The 20,342-nt window shown below is 40.1% G+C and overlaps 1 protein-coding gene across 1 annotated transcript in view; it reads right to left on the reverse strand.

Annotated features, from left to right (window-relative positions):
* The window catches only part of PDXK (pyridoxal kinase), a 65,883-nt gene extending 53,909 nt beyond the window's left edge, over positions 1-11,974 (reverse strand). Inside the window, exon 1 of the mRNA XM_043996010.1 lies at positions 11,618-11,974. Coding sequence (XP_043851945.1) covers positions 11,618-11,707 — 90 coding nt within the window. The 5' untranslated portion in view covers positions 11,708-11,974. The remainder of the gene's footprint in view (positions 1-11,617) is intronic.
* Positions 11,975-20,342: the final 8,368 nt, after the last annotated feature.

The raw sequence follows: 20,342 nt of genomic DNA on the forward strand, positions 1-20,342 counted from the left end.
ATCAAAATTGGCTCAAAGACCTCAATCTCATTAGAATTAGCTCAAGGAGGGAATAATGTACACACTCAATGGGTGGAGTAATCTCTCTAACCCTGCAGGAAAATAGGAAGGGAAGGGGATAGAGAGGGGCAAAAGAAGGAAGGGCAGAGTGGGGGAGGGGACAGACAGAAGCAAATCCCTTTTGAAGAGTGATAGGATGAAAAGAAGAGGATAATAGAATAAATATCATGGGGAAGGGAATAGGATGGAAGGAAACAGTTAACAATGGTAATCCTGAAAAAGGAGAAAAGGGGGAAATTTGTACAAAAAATATTTATAGCAACTCTTAGTGGAGGCTAAGAATTGAGAATCAAGGGAATGTCCATCAACTGAGGAATGATGGAAAAAGCTGTGTTATATGATTGTAGTGGAATGGTCTTGTGCTACAGGAAATGACAAATAGGATGATCCCTGAAAAACCTTGAAAGACTAATGCACATCAATGTATAGTGAAGTGAGCAGAGCTGAGAGGACACTATGGGTATTGACAGCAGTATTGTTCAATGAGCAATTGTGAATGACTTAACTACTCTCAGCAATTCAATGATCCAAGACAATCCCAAGGAACTAATGAGGAAGCTTACTATGCACCCTTATAGAAAGAACTGATAAAAAGAACACTTGTGTATTGTACATATATAACCTGATTGCGATCTTGGAGAGGGGAGGGAAGGAGGGAGGAGGGAGAAAAATTTGGAAGTCTAAATCTTATGGAAATGAATGTTAAAACTACCCTTACATGTAACTGGAATAATAAAATAAATGTTTGTTGCTTAAAAAAAAAGTAATATGGTAGGGACTCCTTTGCCTATTTTTCCAAATAGTTTATATAGCACTGGAATTGATTCTTTAAATGTTTGGTAGAATTCAATTGTGATTCCATCTGGTTCTGGAGATTTCTTCTTAGGGAGAAAGAACTGATATTGAACACAGACTGAAGCATGCTATTTTTTACTTTCTTTAGTTTTTTTCCTTTTATTCAAGTTTTCTTATACAAAATGACTAATATGGTAATGTTTAATGTAATTGCACATGCATAACCTATATCTGATCGTTTACTGCTTTGGGGGGGGAGATAGAATTAGAACTTAAAACTAAATAAAACTGTTTATTGAACAGTCAAAAAATATTGATATTGCTTCACTGTCTATGTCTATTGTCTTTTAGCAAAATGTAGTTTCCCTGCTTCTCTTTAATTGGATATATTTTTGCTTTTTCTTTGTCTGAGATCATGATTGCTACCCTTCTTTTTTTTCTTTCAGCCCCTTATTTTAACTTTCTACTCTCTACTTTAGTGAGTTTCTTGTAAACGACATATTACTGGATTTTGGTTTTATATCTACTCTATCAGCTTCTTTTTCATGGGTAAGTTCACTCCATTCATACCCATAGTTATGATTACTATGTATTTCCCTCCATCCTATTTTTCCTCCTGTGGATCCTTGTTTCTCAGTTCACCCTGTCCCCTCCTCAAAAGTGTTTTGCTTCTAACCACTGTCATTCACAACTCTGGCCTCTCTTCTATTAGCCTCCCACCCCTCCTATTTCTCTGTGGGATGAGAGATTCCTACCCAATGGAATATGTGTTATTCCTTCTTTGAACAATTCTGATGGGAGTAAGGGTTCAAGCATTGCCAACCCCCACCCCCAACCCCACCCCCCCCGTGCATTACCACTCCACTGTAAAAGTTCTTTCTTTTGCATCCCTTTTTATGTAGATAATTTACTCCATTCTACCTATCCCTTCCCCTTTATTCCAGTCCATCCCTCTTTCTTATCCTTAATTTTAGTTTTTTGAAATTATCTCATCATAAGCAACTTATACTCATTGTCTTCTTGTCTATGTATACTCCTTCCAACTGCCCTAAATAATGATAAAGTTCTTAGGAGTTACAAGTATCATCTTCCCTCATGTAGGAATCGGAATAGTAATCGTACTGAATCCCTTATGATTACTCTTTCCTGTTTATACCTTTTAATGCTTTTCTTGAGTCTTGCATTGAAATTCAAATTTTCTAGCCCTGCTCTAAATTCCTCTATTTCATTAAATATCCATTTTTTGCCCTGAAGGATTATATTTAGTTTTGTTGGGTAGTTATTCTGGTTGTGAGCCTCACTCTTTTGCCCCTCCAGAATATCAAATTCCAAGCCCATTGATCCTTTAATATAGAAGCTGCTAAATATGGTGCTTTGTTGATTGTGGCTTCATGACATTTGAATTGTTTCTTCCCTGAGATGTGCCCTGGAGCCACTCCAGCTAAACTGACAGCCTTCCTATTCAAGGGATTGTAGAAGCCAACTTTCCAATTTCTCATCTTCTAACCATTCTGACAACTTTTTCCAAACAGGAGGCAGTCCCCTGGAGGTCCCCAAAACCAGATCAGAGTTCTTGCTTGGATCCTCCATCTCTACAGGCAATGGCAACTGGCAAATGGTAATGGGTTTGTGGCAGCATTCAGGAGTGGGCAGTCCTGACCATGGACTCCTCTCTCCCCTTTCACCTTCTCAGCTGAGCTCTCTAACAGTTGTCCATTTACAGCACTGACTGAACGGGAATCCAGGCTGAAGAAGTATGTTCATCTCAAGTCTATGACACCAGCCCCTCAGGAACTTTTGGGGTCCTCTTTTTTTTTTTTTGGTGAGGCAATTGGGGTTAAGTGACTTGCCCAGGGTCACACAGCTAGTAAGTGTTAAGTGTCTGAGGCCGGATTTGAACTCAGTTACTCCTGACTCCAGGGCCAGTGCTCTATCCACTGCACCACCTAGCTGCCCCTGGGGTCCTCTTTAAGTAGTTTGCAGGGGTGTAGGTAGGACTCGATATCCAGCAGAAATCTATGAACCACTTCAAGTTCATACAATCTCCTGTCCTGCTTGGTCCTACTTTCCATCTAAGCCACTGGAGGGTTATCCACTGTGCCACCTAGCTGCCCCCATACATCATTTCTAAGAAGAGTCCCTTTGTTTTTATTGCTGTAGAGGGAGGGGAGTAGGATCACCTGCAACCAGGAGGATATTGTGACACAAACAACTAAAAATGTTGGAAGCAAAAACCATGCTCTCCTGAGCCTTTTATCCTTTAACTCTCCCAGGCCATCACCCCTGAACTTTCCTGCCATGGATCTTCCTCCCCAACCCTCTCAGCTGAGAACTTAGCCTCATATTTCACTGAAAAAACAGGCTATTTGCCTCTTTACCCTTTTTCCCCACCTCACATTACTCAGATGTCTTCTGCTACTACTTCCTCTGTCACTCATCTAAAATGAAAAGTGGTCTTTCTTGGTTAAGGCAAATCCCTCTCTATATGGATGATCTCCAGAAGATTTCTCCTGAATCATTGTTGTTCATTCATTCATCTTAAATCTCTCCTTGTCTATTTCCTGCTTCCCTAATGACTAAAACAAGCCTGTATCTCCCCCATTCTTACTCGATACATCCATTACCACTAATTATCATCCTATATATATTCTCTCTTTCCTTGAGAAGACAATGGTGTGAGACTTCGGGGGCCGGAGCCAAGATGGTGGAGAGAAGCTAGGAACTTTCTTGAGCTTTCCCATATTTCCCTCAAAAGCAACATTAAATCAAGCCTCCAGATTCTGGAACTACAGAACCTACAAAAAGAGAGACAAAATCCTGCTACATGAGATAATTTAGAAGACTTCAGAAAAGGTCTGTCTCATGTGGGTGAAAGGGGAGGGCAGCTCAGCACTTGTCCCAGCTGCAGCTCACCTCAGCAAAGCTCGGCTCAGTGGGCAGCTCTCTCAGCATAGGTCAGCTCAGTGGGCAGCTCAACACTGTTGCAACTTGACACAGCTGAGAGTGGGGCAGCTGAGAGCAGTAAGAAGCTTGCAACCATGAACCCTGTGCCCCAGGAGCAGACTTCAACTTGATAAGTTTAAAAATAGCCTACAACATGAGCAAGAAACAAAAAAGGACCCTTACCATTGACAACTTCTATGGTGAAAGGGAAGACCAAAATTCAAACAGATGAGTTGTCAAAATGCCCACAAGTGAAGACTCAAGAGGGAAGATGATCTTGTCTCAAGACCAAAAAGCCTTCTTTGAAGAGCTCAAAAAGGCTTTTAAAAACAAATAAGAGAGGTAGAAAAAAATGGAAAAAGAAATAAGAGAAATGAGAGTTACACTGCAAAAAGCACAAAAAATGACTGAGGAAAACAATTCCTTAAAAATACAATTGGCCAAATGAGAGAAAAAAATTGCCAAACAGAAAAAGAAGTGCAAAAGCTTACTGTGGAAAATAAGGCCTTAAAAATTAAAATTGAGATGGAAGCTGATAACTCCATGACAACAAGAATCTGACGAGCAGAATCAAAAGACTGAAAAAATAGAAGAAAATGTGAAATACCTCATTGGAAAAACAACTGACCTGGAAAATAGGTCCAAGAGATAATCTGAGAATTATTGGACTACCTGAAAGCCATGATCAAGAAAAGAGTCTAGACACACATATTCCAGGAAATTAATAGAACTGCCCTGAAGGAAAAAATCATCATTGAAAGAATCCACCGAACACCTCCTGAAAGAGACCCCAAAAGGAACACTTCAAGGAATATAGTAGCCAAACTCCAGAATTATCAGGTGAAGGAGAAAATACTCCAAGGCCAGAAAGAAACCATTTAAATACCATGGAGCCACAGTCAGGATTGCACAGGACCTGGCAGCTTCAACATTAAAGGATCACAGGGCTTGGAATATGATATACAGGAAGGCAAAGGAGCTTGGATTACAACCCATCAACTACCCAGCAAAACTGATCATTCTTTCAGAGGAAAAGATGGACATTCAATGAACTAGGGACTTCCAAGGCTTCCTGAGAAAAGACCAGAAATGAACAGAAAATTTGATCTCCAAATACAAGACTCTAGAGAAATATAAAGAGGTAAACAAGGGGAGAAAAGGGTTGTTCAATGATGTTAAACTGCTGAGTCCATGAGGGAGGATAATACTTTTAACTCTTGAGATCTGTATCTCTGTAAAGGTATTGTTATTAAATCAACTTTGATGTGATGATATAAAGAAACTTAAGGGCAGAATAAAAGAAGACTAGGGAGGAGGTGGAATGGGGTTAATTATATCATGAAGAGGCACAAAAAGAACCCATTACAACAGAGGGAAAGAAGGGAGGGTGGGCATTGTTGCAACCTTACTCTCATCAGATTGGTTCAGGGAGGGAATAAAATACACTCCCATTTGTATAAAGAAACTTAGCTTACTCTTTAAGGAAACAAAAGGGGAAGGGGAAAAGGTGGTATTGATAGAAGGGAGGGCACAAGTGGGGGAAAAGGGGCAAGAAAAAGAAGGGCAGCTGATAAAAGGGAGGAGATTGAGGGAGGCAGTGGTCAGAAGCAAAACACTGGTCAAGTGGAATAGGGGAAAAAAAATACAAAGGGAAAAGAAGATGGAGGGAAATAAACAGTTAATAATTTTAACTGTGAATGTGAATGGGATGAACTCTCCCATAAAATGGAAGCGAATTGCAGAGTGGATTAAAAACCAGAATCCTACAATATGCTGTTTACAAGAAACACATTTGAAGCAGAGAGATACACACAGAGTAAAGGTAAAAGGCTGGAGCAGAATATATTATGCTTCAGCTAAAGTAAAAAAAGCAGGGGTAGCAATCCTTATCTCAGACAAAGCAAAAAAAAAAAAAAAAAAGGAAACTACATCTTGCTAAAAGGTACTATAGATAATGAAGTAATATCAATATTAAACATGTATGCACCAAGTGGTATAGCATCCAAATTCTTAGAGGAAAGTTAAATGAGTTACAAGAGGAAATAGACAGTAATACTATACTAGTGGGGGATCTGAATCTTCCCCTCTCAGAATTAGATAAATCTAGCCACAAAATAAATAAGAAAGTGAAAGAGGTGAATAGAATACTAGAAAAGTTAGACATGATAGATGTCTGGAGAAAACTGATGGGGATAGAAAGGAGTATACCTTTTTCTCAGCAGTACATGGCACATTTTCAAAACTGACACGTATTAGGGCTACGAAAAACATCATAGTCAAATGTAGAAAGGCAGAAATAGTAAATGCATCCTTCTCAGATCATGATGCAATGAAAATTACATCTAATAAAGAGCTGTGGAAAGGTAGACTGAAAATCAATTGGAAACTAAATAATTTCATTCTAAAGAATGAGTGGGTCAAATAACAAATCACTGAAACAATCAATAACTTTATCCAAGAGAATGAATAATGAGACAACATACCAAAATTATGGATGCAGCCAAAGCAGTGCTTAGGGAAATTTTATAGCTTCTAACTGCTTACATGAATAAAAAAGAGAAAGAGGAGATCAATGAATTGGGCATGCAACTTAAAAAGCTAGAAAAAGAACAAATTAGAAATCCCCAATTAAATACTAAACTAGAAATCCTGAAAATTAAAGGAGAAATTAATAAAATTGAAAGCAAGAAAACTATAGAACTAATCAATAAAACTAAGAGCTGGTTTTATGAAAAAAAACCAATAAAATAGATAAACCACTGGTTAATTTGATTTAAAAAAAAAAAAGAAAACCAAATTACCAGTATCAAAAATGAAAGGGTGATCTTACCACCAATGAAGTGGAAATTAAAGCAATAATTAGGAACTATTTTGCCCAACTGTATGCCAATAAATTTAACAATTAAATGGATAAATATTTGTTTTTGTTTTTTTGTGGTTTTGTTTTGAGGGGCAATGGGGGTTAAGTGACTTGCCCAGGGTCACACAGCTAGTAAGTGTCAAGTGTCTGAGGCCGGATTTGAACTCAGGTACTCCTGAATCCAGGGCCAGTGCTTTATCCACTGCGCCACCTAGCCACCCCTTGTTTTTTGTTTTTGTTTTTTGGGTTTTTTTTTTTTGATAAATATTTACAAAATACAAACTGCCTAGGTTAACTGAAGAGGAAATAAAATCCAGTTAAATAAGCCCATATTAGAAAAAGAAATTGAACAAGCCATTAAGAACTCCTAAGAAAAAATCCCCAGGGCCAGATGGTTTTTAAGGGTGAATTCTACCAAACATTTTAAAGAACAATAATTCCAAAATTATACAAATTTTTTGAAAAATAGGTGAAGGAGTTCTACCAAATTGGTTTTATGACACATTATGGTGATGATACTAAAACCAGGCAGAGCAAAAACAGAGAAAGAAAATTATAGACAATTTCCCTAATGAATATTGATGCTAAAATCTTAAATATAGATATTAGCAAGGAGATTACAGCAAGTGATCACCAGGATAATACACTATGACCAGGTGGGATTTATACCAGGAATGCGAGGCTGGTGCACATTAGAAAACTTATTAACATAATCAACCACATCAATAAGAAAAACTAACTAAAATCATATGATTATCTCAATAGATGCAGAGAAAGCTTTTGACCAAAGTACAACACCCATTCCTAATAAAACACTAGAGAGTTTAGGAATAGGTGGAGCTTTCCTTAAAATAATAAGCAGTATCTACCTAAAACCATTATCAAGCATTATATGTAATGGAGATAAGTTAGAGGCTTTCCCAATAAGATCAGGGGTGAAACAGGGATGTCCATTATCACCTCATTATTCAATATTGTCCTAGAAATGTTAGCTTTAGCAATCAGAGAAGAAAAAGGAATTAAAGGAATTAGAATAGGCAAGGAGGAAACAAAGCTATCACTCTTTGCAGATGATATGATGGTATACTTAAGAGAATCCTAGAGAATCAACTCAAAAATTACTTGAAACAATTAATTTTAGCAAAGTAGCAGGATATAAAATAAATCCACATACATCATCAGAATTTCTATACATGCCCAATTACATTTCAATCTGGTTTAGTAGTCAAGTGTTCAAGTACTTTCAGCCTAATTCATCAAACCTTTTTATCTGTACTCTATTTTTGATACAGTTACAAACAAGAAGAACTATAACTAACATGGGACCACTAGGCATGTATCCCAGGGCTTTGTCATATGGGGTTGGTAGTTTCTTTCCCTTGCAGCAAATGGCACTGGACCAGCAGAGGACCATGAGACACAGAGGACTACTCCAGGGAACAAATACATTATTCTCCCCACCCATCTGATTTTAGCACCCTGAGGAAAAGAATGTGCTGCCCAAGACCCACACATCCTCTTCCCAAGGTACTTCCTCCTACCACCATGATGGCACAATTGCACTCAGCCTCTGCACTGTATGACTTGGGGATCCATGCCACATGGAAACACTGACAATGATGGTGGGGCATATATTGGCTTGGAGTATCCCAGGATCTCTTTCTCCCTTCTATTCCCTCCCTAACTAAATTTGCCCCAGGTGCTAGAATTCCCAGTTAAAAACACTGCTAACAAAAAACCCTCAGCACTCATAATGTGCACTATTGAAGGAATGAGGAAAAAACACAAGGTTGGTTATTACAAATGAAAAATTTGCCTTTGAGCAGCTAGGTGGTACACTGGATAGAGCACAAAGGGTCTGGGAGTCAGGAAGGCCTGAGTTCAAGTCTAGACTCAGACACTTATTAGCTGTGTGACCCAGGACAAGTCACTTAACCCTCATTGCCCCCCAATAACCAAAACAAACCAAAATAAAACCCAAAGAGTTGAATATAACTGAAATAATTCAACAACAGCAACAGATTTTTTCTGCATGATACTGGGATCAGACTGAAAAAGCATCTGAACTTCAGATTGACCTACAAGAATATATTCTCTCTCTTTTTTAAAAAAGCGTGCTTTATACCCTCCTATTCTTCCAGGGTTTCAACATATTTTTTTGTTATTATGTTTTTCATTGAGGAATTTCCGATACCAACATAATTACAGGTTCAGTTCTTATTCTCTCTTAACCAAAACTTGATTAAATGCCTACTTTATACCAGGATACTATTCCAGGCACTGGAGGGTACTAATACAAATTTACTGAGTGACTTTAGCCATGTCCACTTAACCTTCCCTGCCCTTACAGATGAGTTTTCTCATTGGTAAAATGAAGTGGTTTAACAAGATGACCTCAGAGGTCCTGCCCAGCTCTATCTATGATCCTGTACCTGCTCTGGCTGTCATGGCAGATGACTGGGTGAAGGAGTAGCCCTGGGGCGGGGGGGGGGGGGGGGGGGGAGGGGGAGAGGAGGTACAAGATAGGCTACTGAAATAACTTCTTTAATTAATTGTATCAAAACATTTCACTGCGTAAATTATGCCAAAAGTGAGTAGATTGATCTCTGGCTCTGGCCCTTGTCCTGCATAGACCATTCCACTGAACCCCGGGTCTCTTTTACCTCTTTTTTTCCTTCTCCTGCTATATCATATGATGAAGAGTATGCTTTTCAATAACTAAGAATATAAACCTTTAGTTTATCCATGGTTATGGAGTGTTCTCACAACGTGTAGGATATGCTCTAGCAATTTGTCCTCACAAATTCCAAACATAGTAAACGAAAGAAATTTTAAAATGAGCAACAGAATCAAAAATAAAGATACCTGGAAATATGGTTGACCATCTGGCACCCCCATTTATGCATGGACCCCAAATGAAATTCATAAAGACAAATCGGGGGGGCAGCTAGGTGGCACAGTGGATAAAGGACCAGCCTTGGATTCAGAAGGACTTGAGTTCAAATGTGGCCTCAGACACTTGACACTTACTAGCTGCGTGACCCTGGGCAAGTAACTTAACCCTCATTGCCTCAAAAAACAAAAACAAAACAAACCCCAAACAAACCAAATACGTCTCTAGAATTGTCCTCTAGTCTTCTATTCCAAAGATTAAAAAAAAATCTATGCATTTGTTTTTGGAGGAAACCAAAAGCAATAAGCCATGCCCTTCATTTCAGTTTATTCTTTAATCTATAGGAGAGCTTAATAAAAATCTTAGAATCTTTTTTTTTGTACAGGCCACTGGGATAATCAACTATCAGCAGCAAGACAGCATTCATGTCCTAATTGGGGCAGCTAGGTAGTGCAGTGGATAGAGCACAGGCTCTGGGGGTCAGGAGGACCTGAGTTCCTAATATGACCATAGACACTGTGTGACCCTGGGCAAATCACTCAACCCTGATTGCCTAAAAAAAGGAAAGAAAAGAAACGTCCTAATTCAATCAATACTAGTAGATTTTTATTTTTAAAAATACTTAAATTCTACCTTGTCTCGAACACCAAAAAGTGCTTATAATGTGCTTAGCAGAGCATTTTTACTACTGCTCTCCCAACAAATAAAAACAACATGGTATGCAAGCATGCTCCTATAAAGGGCTCATCATAAATAAGCATTACATACATATATTCATTCCAATGTATAATTTACGTGCTGGTTCAATGATCATCTTTTTTTCTTTTCCACAGTACCTCCCAATCCTTAATCTGTTTTGGTGAGTGCTCCTTGAGAACTAAAGGTCTGTATACACCAGTCTTGCCATGCCCCAACCTCCCAGATATGTATGTATATGTTTGATATGTGTGTGTGTGTGTGTGTGTGTGTTGTGTTTATGAGGTTGTGTGTGTATACAGACCCCCACACAGATGTATAATAGGAATCTTCTAAGTGTCTCTTTGGAGCAGCTAGTGTGTGCCAGGTGAATTTGGAGCACCAGGCCTGGAGGTCAGGAAGACCTGAGTTCATACCTGGGCTTGGAGAGCTACTGTGTGGACCGCTGGGCAAGTTACTTAAATCCTGTTTGCCTCAGTTTCCTCATCTGTAAAATGAGCTGGGAGAAGGAAATGGAAAACCACTCTAGTGTCTCTGCCAAGAAAACCCCAAATGGGGTCATGAAGAGACAGACACAACTGAAAAGTGATCTGAACAGTGTCTGCTTAAAAACTAAGTGCTGGTCTGATAACTAAGGTAGAGAAGATACTAGCCTTTGCCCTGCCCCAACTCCTATACATCTAGATATATGTATATATCCGCACATGTGTAAGTATGTATATTGTAAATATATACATACATTGTGGATGCATATAGGATGTATATGTAGAGTATAGTATGTACATGTGTGTATGTATGTATATATAATTAGCCTTGTGTCGAGTCTTGACCTGCCCCAACCTCTATACATGTGTATTACAATGTAGATGTACAAATATTTATATATACACACACATGTATATAATTAGTCTTGTCTTGCCCTACCCCAACCTCCTATTCATATACATATATGATGTGTATTTATAAGGTAGATGGACATGTGTGTATATATTAATATAAAATATATATATAAAATGAGTCCTTTAAGTGTCAAGCCTTGCCCTGCCCATAACCCTCCCCTCCAAAGCCCACACCATTTAACAGATTATTAACAATCCTGACAGTGGTACCCAGACAAGAGTTAGTTACTATAAACTCCCCAGAAAAGAGGGGGCTGGGGGCGAATCGGGGCTGCTAGTACATACTAGAGAGGGTCGTGGGATTCTGATCGCCTCCCAGACTCACCCCCACGCAGCCCCCCCAACCCTTCTCCAAAGACCAATGAATTCTCATCCCAAGCTCCCCGCGGCTTTCAGGCAAACGAAGCCCATTCTCCCCATTCCCACGCAAAGACTTTCCCCAGCCTCCGCACCCTTCCACCCACGCCTTACTTGCAGAGGAAAAGTAGCCGCTCGGTTGCCCACATAGCCTCGGACGACGTGACTCTGGATGGACAGGACCCTGCACTCCTCCTCCTCCATGCTGGTCTCCTTCGCCCGCAGCAGAGCGAGGACAGCGGCGACCCCGAGGCTTAGGTTGGCTGAATGAGAAAGGAGGAATGAGACAGGGCGTCAGGAGAAAGAACGCGGGCAGCCCACCTGGACAAGCCCCGGTAGGGTAGGATGCGGATTGGTCCGAGGTACTGGACAGAGGAGATCCCCGCCAGCTTAGCACCACGCCGACAAGCTATCAAGCAATGAGCGCAGCAGCTGTAACCGAGGCAGAAGAGGGGGGTCCTGGAAGGCTGGGGGGGGTATGGGGAGGGGGGCGGAGCGCACCAGACCGGAAGTAAGGAGCCGAGGCCGAGCTGGGGCCGAGCTGTCTGTGCGAGGAGGTCCGGGCGCGTGCCGGGGTGTTTGCTGATTTGACGTGACGTAGGCCAAAGCCAAGGTCAAAGTGTCGCCGCCGTCTCCCGCTTTTGGGGTTGGCCACGGTACGCTCGATGGGCCTCTCTTCTAGGAGCTCGGCTCAGGCGATCCGCGCAGACACCTAAGCCCTCGTTTTTTACATCATTAACTGAGTCAGCTTCAGAACCTTTGGGTGCCCGGCGGCGAGTGAGTCAGGGTGACAGTCGCGTTGCGTCGCGTCCCGCACTCCACACTACGCAGCAGGTCACCCCCGTGTGGTGCCTTCCCCAAGAAATAAACACCCCGCACAATGTTTCCACCCAGAAAAAGCAAAACCACCCCCCCTTTCCACTAATCCTGCGTTTTTGCATCAATTCGGAGCCAGATTGTGAACAAGGCAAACTAAGGACAAGTAGCGGAGGTGATTGGGAACCTCTCCACTGAAATGGCTAGTAACTCCTCCCACTCTGCAGATGCCAACACCTACACATACACTCTGTAGATTTCAGGGGCTTCCTCCTTGACCAAAACATTCACAATTACAAGTACGTCGTTTATGAATGAGCAAAGAAGGAAAAACGAGTATCGGTGTTGCTTTATACAGGTTATCTCAGTGCTGCGCTGGTTTCTATCAAGTTGCCTATCGCCGCCTCTCGCCTCTTTGCCTTGGCTTTCCACCTCCAGAGACAAAATTATTTGTGATCTTTTAGCTTTATTTATCATTTCCGTTCCCCCCCCCCAACTCTATTCTATCCTCTCACTATAGACATTATTACACCACTTTAGTCCAAGGAAACAATGTGATCTATATGTGTTATGTGCTCTAGACATACATGTCTGTAAAAAATTTAAAACAAGGTCCACCAGGTTTCAAATAATATGAAAAATTATTTTTTAACACTGTTTGAAGCACTATTCTACTTTCTTCGTCCTTGGCTTTCAGGCTTGCTAAAATATTTATACATGCACCATGCATGCACACCCAATATGTGTATATGAAAGCATATGTAACATGTAATTGTGTATGCATGCATGCATGCAAACGTGTCTGTAGTCTGGGTTATTAAGGTGAAGCTTGTAAACTTGTAAATCTCCTTTGCTTTTTTTTTTTTGTCTTTGTTTTTGGTTTTTCACTTGGTTCCAAGAAAAGCCGTTTGCTCAGCTTACCCTATCCAGAGCTGACTCTATAATTGGTGCTGGATGAGTCTACCACAATATCCAGATTCATGGCTCCCAATTTCTCTCACCCACGTACACAAACAAATGTTAGCAAACATTATTATAATTTTAAGTGACACTAGAATGAAGTGGCAAAAGAATGAGGGAAAAAGAGGTCACTGTGGGTGTATGCTGACTGGATACAGCCAGCTGCCACAGAATTGAGGATTTCCCTGGATCGAGTTTGCTCTGGGGAATAAGGTGAAACACAAACTCCAGAAAAGTGTTGCAACTAAAGGGGAGTTGCCTTTTCCCCAGCTAAAAGCCATGACAGAAGGAATTATCTTTAGGGAACAAGGGTCAGGATCATCTCATCCAATCTATTTCACTAGGCTCAGTACTTACTGGTCACCTTTGCCTTAGGAACAAAATTACTTGGAGTGGCAACTACTACACTAGCAACAGCTACTACTTTGAAGGTCTATGAAGAAGAGAACAAAGAAGCACAAATTCCCATGCAAAATGCTTAATTTTGCAAAGTCTACCCTGGCCCCAATATGGAGACATATGTCCTTCTACCCATAGGTTGCAGATCTTCCTCCTTCTTTGAGGACTCTCTCCTAGAAATCTCTGTGAACAATCCCAGAAGCTTTCATGACCTCACAGTCAATTAAATTTCTACAGTCACACTAACATAGAGCCAGATTCTAACATAAGATTACACTAAATTAAAAGAAATGTACCATTTGGGTTGTAATGAGTTTGATTTGAGTATCAATAAATTTACACTAGGTTTAAAGCCTTTAAATTCAAATCGGTGAAAAATAAGTACTAATTTAAGAGGTCTTTGAGTGAATTGATGAATCTATACAAGCTGATTCATAATATCTGTCCAATACACTGCCAAGGAAGAAAATCAATAAGATGCATCAAATAGATTTAAGAATCACTGAATCTTGGCATTACAAGGGATTTCATAGGTCATTCAATCCAACCTATATTTAAAAGTGGTTCTCTATCCTCTGCTTAAGGACCTTCAGGAAGGGAGAAATCACTATCTCCCAAGGCAGCCCATTCTGATTTTAGATAGCTCTAATTACTAGTACACCACCCTGTTTATAATAATTAGCTCATTTTAGGGCAGCTAGGTGGCACAGTGGATAGAGCACCGACCCTGGAGTCAAAAGGACCTGAGTTTGGGGCAGCTAGATGGCGCAGTGGATAAAGCATCGGCCCTGGATTCAGGAAGACCCGAGTTCTAATCCAGCCTCAGATACTTGACACTTACTAGCTGTGTGTGCCCCAGGCCAAGTCACTTAACCCTAATTGCCTCACTAAAAAAGAAGAAGAAGAAGAAGAATTAGAAGAAGGACCTGAGTTCAAACTCGGCCTCAGACACTTACTAGCTGTGTGGCCCTGGGCAAGTCACTTAACCCCAATTGCATCACACACAGACACACACACACACATACTTAGCTCATTTTGAGCCTATGGGCCAATATAACCCCTCCTAAATTCCATATTGTTCCCCTCTGCTGCAGCTTTAGGAGATTATTTTATTTTGTTTTGTTTTTCCGTTACATGTAAAGGTAGTTTTCAACATCATTTTCATAAGATGTCGATTTCAAAATTTTCTCCCAACCTCTGTTTCCTCCCCCCTTCCACAAGACAGGCCAACCAAATCGACATAGGTTATATATGTACAATCCACAAGTCCTCTTTTTTTAAACAGTTTGTGTTCAATCAATATCAGTTCTTTCTCTGGGAGTAGTAGCATGCTTCATCATTAGTCCTCCTTGGGATTGTCTTGGATCATTGCATTGCTGAGAGTAGTAAGTCATTCACAATTGCTCATTGAACAATACTGCTGTCACTATGCACATATGGTCCTACTGTGCACAGCGTCCCCTCAGTTCTGCTCACTTCACTATACATCAGTTCATATGAGTCTCTCCAGGTTTCCTGCCCGTCACTTCTCACTGCACCAATAACATTCCATTGCAATCATATACCACAGCTTCTTCAGTCATTCCCTAATTGATGGACATTCCTTTGATTTCCAATTCTTAGCCACAACAAAGAGTTGCTATAAATATTTTTGTACAGTTTCCCCCATTTCTCTTTTTTCACAATTATTGATTGTTAAACTGTTTCCCTCCATCCTATTCCCTTCCTCATGATATTTACTCTATTATCTATTTTCTTTCACACCTATCCCTCTTCAAAAGGATTTGCTTCTGACTGTCCCCCTCCCCCAATTTACCCCTCCCTTCTTTTGCCCCTCCCTCTTTATCCCCTTCCCCTCTAATTTTCCTGCAGGGTTAGATTTACTCCACCCATTGAGTGTGTATGGTTATTTCCTCCTTGAGTCAATTCTGATGAGATTGAGGTCTTTGAGCCAATTCTGATGAGTGTAAAAATCATTCACTTCCCTGGTGCCTCCCCCATCTCTTCCCCCACTCCATAAGTCCTTGTTTGTTTGTTTTTTCTAGTTGAATAGAATTTTATTTCCAAAATATATGTAAAAACAAATTTTGAAAATCAATTTTTAAAACTTTGTGTTCAACTTCTCTTCCTCCTTCCCTTCCCACCCCCCACCCACAAGAACTCAAGCAATTCAAAATAAGTATACATGAGTAGTCAGGAAAACATTCCCACATTAGCTAGGTTGTGAGAGAAAACAGTAAAAAAAAAAAAAAAAAACCAAAACTTCAGATTAAGGAATTGTCAAAGAGGAAAAAAAATTTTTTGTTTAAATGTGTTCTCCATCTGTTTTCGGATACTATCAGTTCTTTCTCTGTAGATGGGTTGCAATTTTCATAAATCCTTCAGAGTTATATTGGATCATTGCCTTGCTAAAAATAACCACATGCTTCCCAGCAGATCATCTTATACTATTGCTATTATTTTGTATATAGTACATTTCACTCTCTGCTTCAGTTCATGCAAGTCTTTCCAGGTTTTTCTGATAGTATCCTGTTCATCATAACCTGTATATAGTACCTTAATTTGACAAAGAATTTGCTTCATAATAGCCCAGCAAAATAGGTACCATATGTTTTGCCATTATAATCAATCATCATAACTATTTTCCCTCCATCGTATTCCTCTTCCCCTGATATTTACTCTATTTTCTATCTCTTTTAACCTATTCCTCCTCAAAAGTGTTTTACTTTCCTTGAACCAATTCTGATGAGATTAAGGTCTTTGAGCCATATTCTGATGAGTGTTAGGTCATTTACTGTCCAGTTTAAATAGATTACTCCACCCAATTGGGTGTGTGTGTGTGTGTGTGTGTGTTAATCCCTCCTTGAGTCAACTCTGATGAGTTTAACGGTCTTTGAGCCAATTCTGATGAGTGTAAAGTTCATTTACTGCCCTGCTCCTCCCCTATCTCTTCCCCAACTCCCATAAACCCTTTCCCTGTTTCTTTCATGTGGGATTTCACCCCATGCTTACCTGTCCCTCAACCCCCCTCCCCCAGTACATTCCTCTCATCCCTCAATTTTACCCTAAAGATGTCATCATGGAGTAGCTAGGTGATGCAGTGGACAAAGCATCCACCCTGGACCCAGGAGGACCCCAGCACCAATCAGGCCTCAGACACAAGATACTCACCCACTTCACAAACCCAGGCATGTCACCTGACTTCAACTTTTTATGGTTCTTGTTAAGAATTGGAATGACACCCCCTGCTGGGAGGGACATTGTGAGCTCTGGCCTGAAAAGAAACCATGTGACTTTAGCATCTGGAAGTGACCTTTTCTGGGATTTCGAAGGTCATATCGGCATCAGAAAGTGATGTTTGCAGCCCATGGGTCCTGTCAATCACAGCTACCAACCTGTTTCCTGTTTCATAGGAGGCTTCTGGGAGGAGTGAGGCTTTCATTTCGGGACTGCAGTTTGGTGGGAGGAGAGATGCTGGGCTCTTTTAGATAGTTAGATGAAGTTTGCTTTTTCTCTCTCTCTTCACTAACTTCTTAAGTTATCTTTATCTTTTTTTTTTTTTTTTTTTGGTGAGGGAATTGGGTTAAGTGACTTGTCCAGGGTCACACAGCTAGTAAGTGTCAAGTGTCTGAGGCCGGATTTGAACTCAGGTCCTCCTGAATCCAGGGCCGGTGTTTTATCCACTGCGCCACCTAGCTGCCCCCCACTTTAATAAATACTTAAAAGTCTAAACTCTTTATGAACTTTTCCTCAACTATGTGCTATAAATGCTTGTTGACTTGATCAGCTAGAAGGCCAGTATTGCTGGACTGGAGGATATGTGGAGGAGGGTAAAGTGGAATGGAAAGGTGGTGTGATAGGACCAATATGTATCAGGATTTCCCTGTTTCCTAAACAAAAAAGTGTTGCAAAGTAAATATTCCTGCTGACTCAGTTTTGATTAACTCCATGTTAAAACTTTGTCTAGCAGCTCATGGGTACTAATCCCATCTCCCTATGAAACTGTAAAGAGAGAGTATCTGAGGTGGCACTAATCCCATCTCCCCATAATTTTGTGTACCAATAAAAAGATTTTTATCCTTACATGAAATTTGTCTACTCCTTTTCTACCCAGTTTGGCTTTTTTTTTTTTTTTGGTGAGGGCAATTGGGGTTAAGTGACTTGCCCAGGGTCACACAGCTAGTAAGTATCAAGTGTCTGAGGCCAGATTTGAACTCAGGTCTCCTGAATCCAGGGCCAGTGCTCTATCCACTGCGCTATCTAGCTGCCCTACAGACCCAGTTTGAATGGAAGTGGGGAGGCACCCAACCATAAGCTGTTTTTGAGCACTAAATGCAATTCTTTTAACTTTCTTATCCTGAGTTTGCCTTATTGACCAGGGTGAGTACTGAACAATATTTTCTCTTAACAATTGATTTGTTTTCCCTAAAAGGGTGACAAAATTGTTTCTGGGACCTAGTTCATCCCTGCCTCCTTTGACAAAAGTTCCTGATCACCAATGACATAAAAAAGAACCCATTCGTGTAGGGTTTGTACCCTCCTGACTTGGCGGATAGCTAAAAACCATGCAAAATCACTATACTCTGTCCTGTTGACCAATGTGTTTCCATATAGAAACAAAGGCAGGCTACATCTATAGAAGCTAAATGCCATTGTATCCTTTTTTTTTTTTGTGGGGCCAATGGGGGTTAAGCGATTTGCCCAGGGTCACACAGCTAGTAAGTATCAAGTGTCTGAGGCTGGATTTGAACTCAGGTACTCCTGAATCCAGGGTCGGTGCTTTATCCACTGCACCACCTAGCCGCCCCCCATTGTATCCTTTTTTGCATGTCCTGGCTATGTTAGGGCAAAATAAACCTTCTTTTGTTAACTGTTCAATTACTTGTTAATGCCTCATTTCGTCTAAATATGAATGTGAACTAACAGGGTACTGGCGTCAAGTCCACCCCTACCACATAGGAAGGGACAACATTGTAAAAGAGTTTTAAAAGCCAAACATGATATTCTCGGTTTTATTCTAGAGGTAATAAGGAAACATGAAGTTTATTTGAGTAGGAGGGTGAAGTAGTTAGATCTTCACTTTAGGAAATTATTTTGCAGCTGAGTGGAGGATGATCTGGAGTGGGGAGAGACTTGAGACAGGAACACCAACCAAAAGGCTACTGCAGTAGTCCAGGCATGAGATGATAAGAACCTGTTTCAAAGTGGTGGCTATGTGAGTGGAAAGAATATATTTATATATCCTCATAAACAGATTTTACAAGACATGTTGCAAAGGTAGAAATGATAGGGACTTGATAAGAAAATAGGTTATGTAGGGTAAATGCAATTGAGAAATCAAAGGATGACACCAAGGTTTGTGAGCCTGATTGTCTAGGAGGATGGTAATGCTCTTGACAGTAATAGGAAAGTTAGAAGATGGGAGAGTTTGGGGAAAAAGATAATGAGCTCTATTTTGGACAAGTTTAATTTAATATGCCTACTAGGCATTCATTTTCAAGATATACACCAGGCAGTTGGTAATACAAGCATTGAAGTCATCTGAGAGGTTAGAATTGGATAAATGGATATGAAAATTATCTACATAAAGATGATAATTGAACCAATGGGAGTGGATTAATTAACAACTGATATAATATAAAGGGAGAAGAAGATAAAGGACAGGGACAGACTCCTGGGGGATATTCATAGTTATTGGGCATGACCTGGATGAAGATCTCGTCAGAAGAAAATTATGTGGGCAACCAGTCTGGTAGGAAGAGAACCAGAAGAGAGCAGTGTCATGAAAACTCAGACTATCTACTATGACATGCATATTATGTTTAAGTCACTTTGTGATTACACTGTGATTACAAAGACAAAAATGAAAAAGTCCTTGGCTTTAAGGAGCTTACATTCTCCTGGAAAACTACAACATGGAAATAGGAATAAATGTGAAGTATTAGGCATACAACAGGGATACTAGCCAGTGAGGTACTGGAAATATGTCAGAGAACTGCCTGATGATGAACAACATGGAGAGTTTGGTAAGCCTGCTTCTGGAAATGCATGATGACATGGAATGGAGTGACCTGCTTCTTTATTCAGAGTTTCATACACGATGTTCAGTGACTATTTTCCTTTTCATTTATCTCATGATAAACAAAAGAAGGCAAGCAAGCTTTTATTCTGTTCAATTCTATCAAACATTCAAAGCACCATTTTAATATTACATAAACTATTTGCAAATAATAAACAAGAAAGGGGGCAGCTAGGTGGTGCAGTGGTTAGAGCACTGGCCCCTGATTCCAGGAGTACCTGATTTCAAATCCAGTCTCAGACACTTGACACTTACTAGCTGTGTGACCTTGAGGCAAGTCACATTAACCCTCATTGCCCAGACCAAAAACCCCCCAAAAAAACCAAAAACCAAAACAAAACAAATAATAAGAAAAGAAAGAACCTTCCAAATCTTTCTATAGTTTTCATACCTCAACTAAGAAGAGACAAAGAGAAAGAAAACTATAGATGAAGTATCCCCATTAATACTAATATAAAAATGTTTAAATACTATTAGTGTTACTATTTACTATTTAGTATTTACTGTTAGTAAATAGGTTACAATAACATTTGGAAGATGACAGGAGTGCAGGGTTGGTTTGACATAAGAAAAAAATATAAACAG

Source organism: Dromiciops gliroides, chromosome 3 (assembly GCF_019393635.1).
Source record: "Dromiciops gliroides isolate mDroGli1 chromosome 3, mDroGli1.pri, whole genome shotgun sequence".
Lineage (NCBI taxonomy): Eukaryota > Metazoa > Chordata > Mammalia > Microbiotheria > Microbiotheriidae > Dromiciops > Dromiciops gliroides.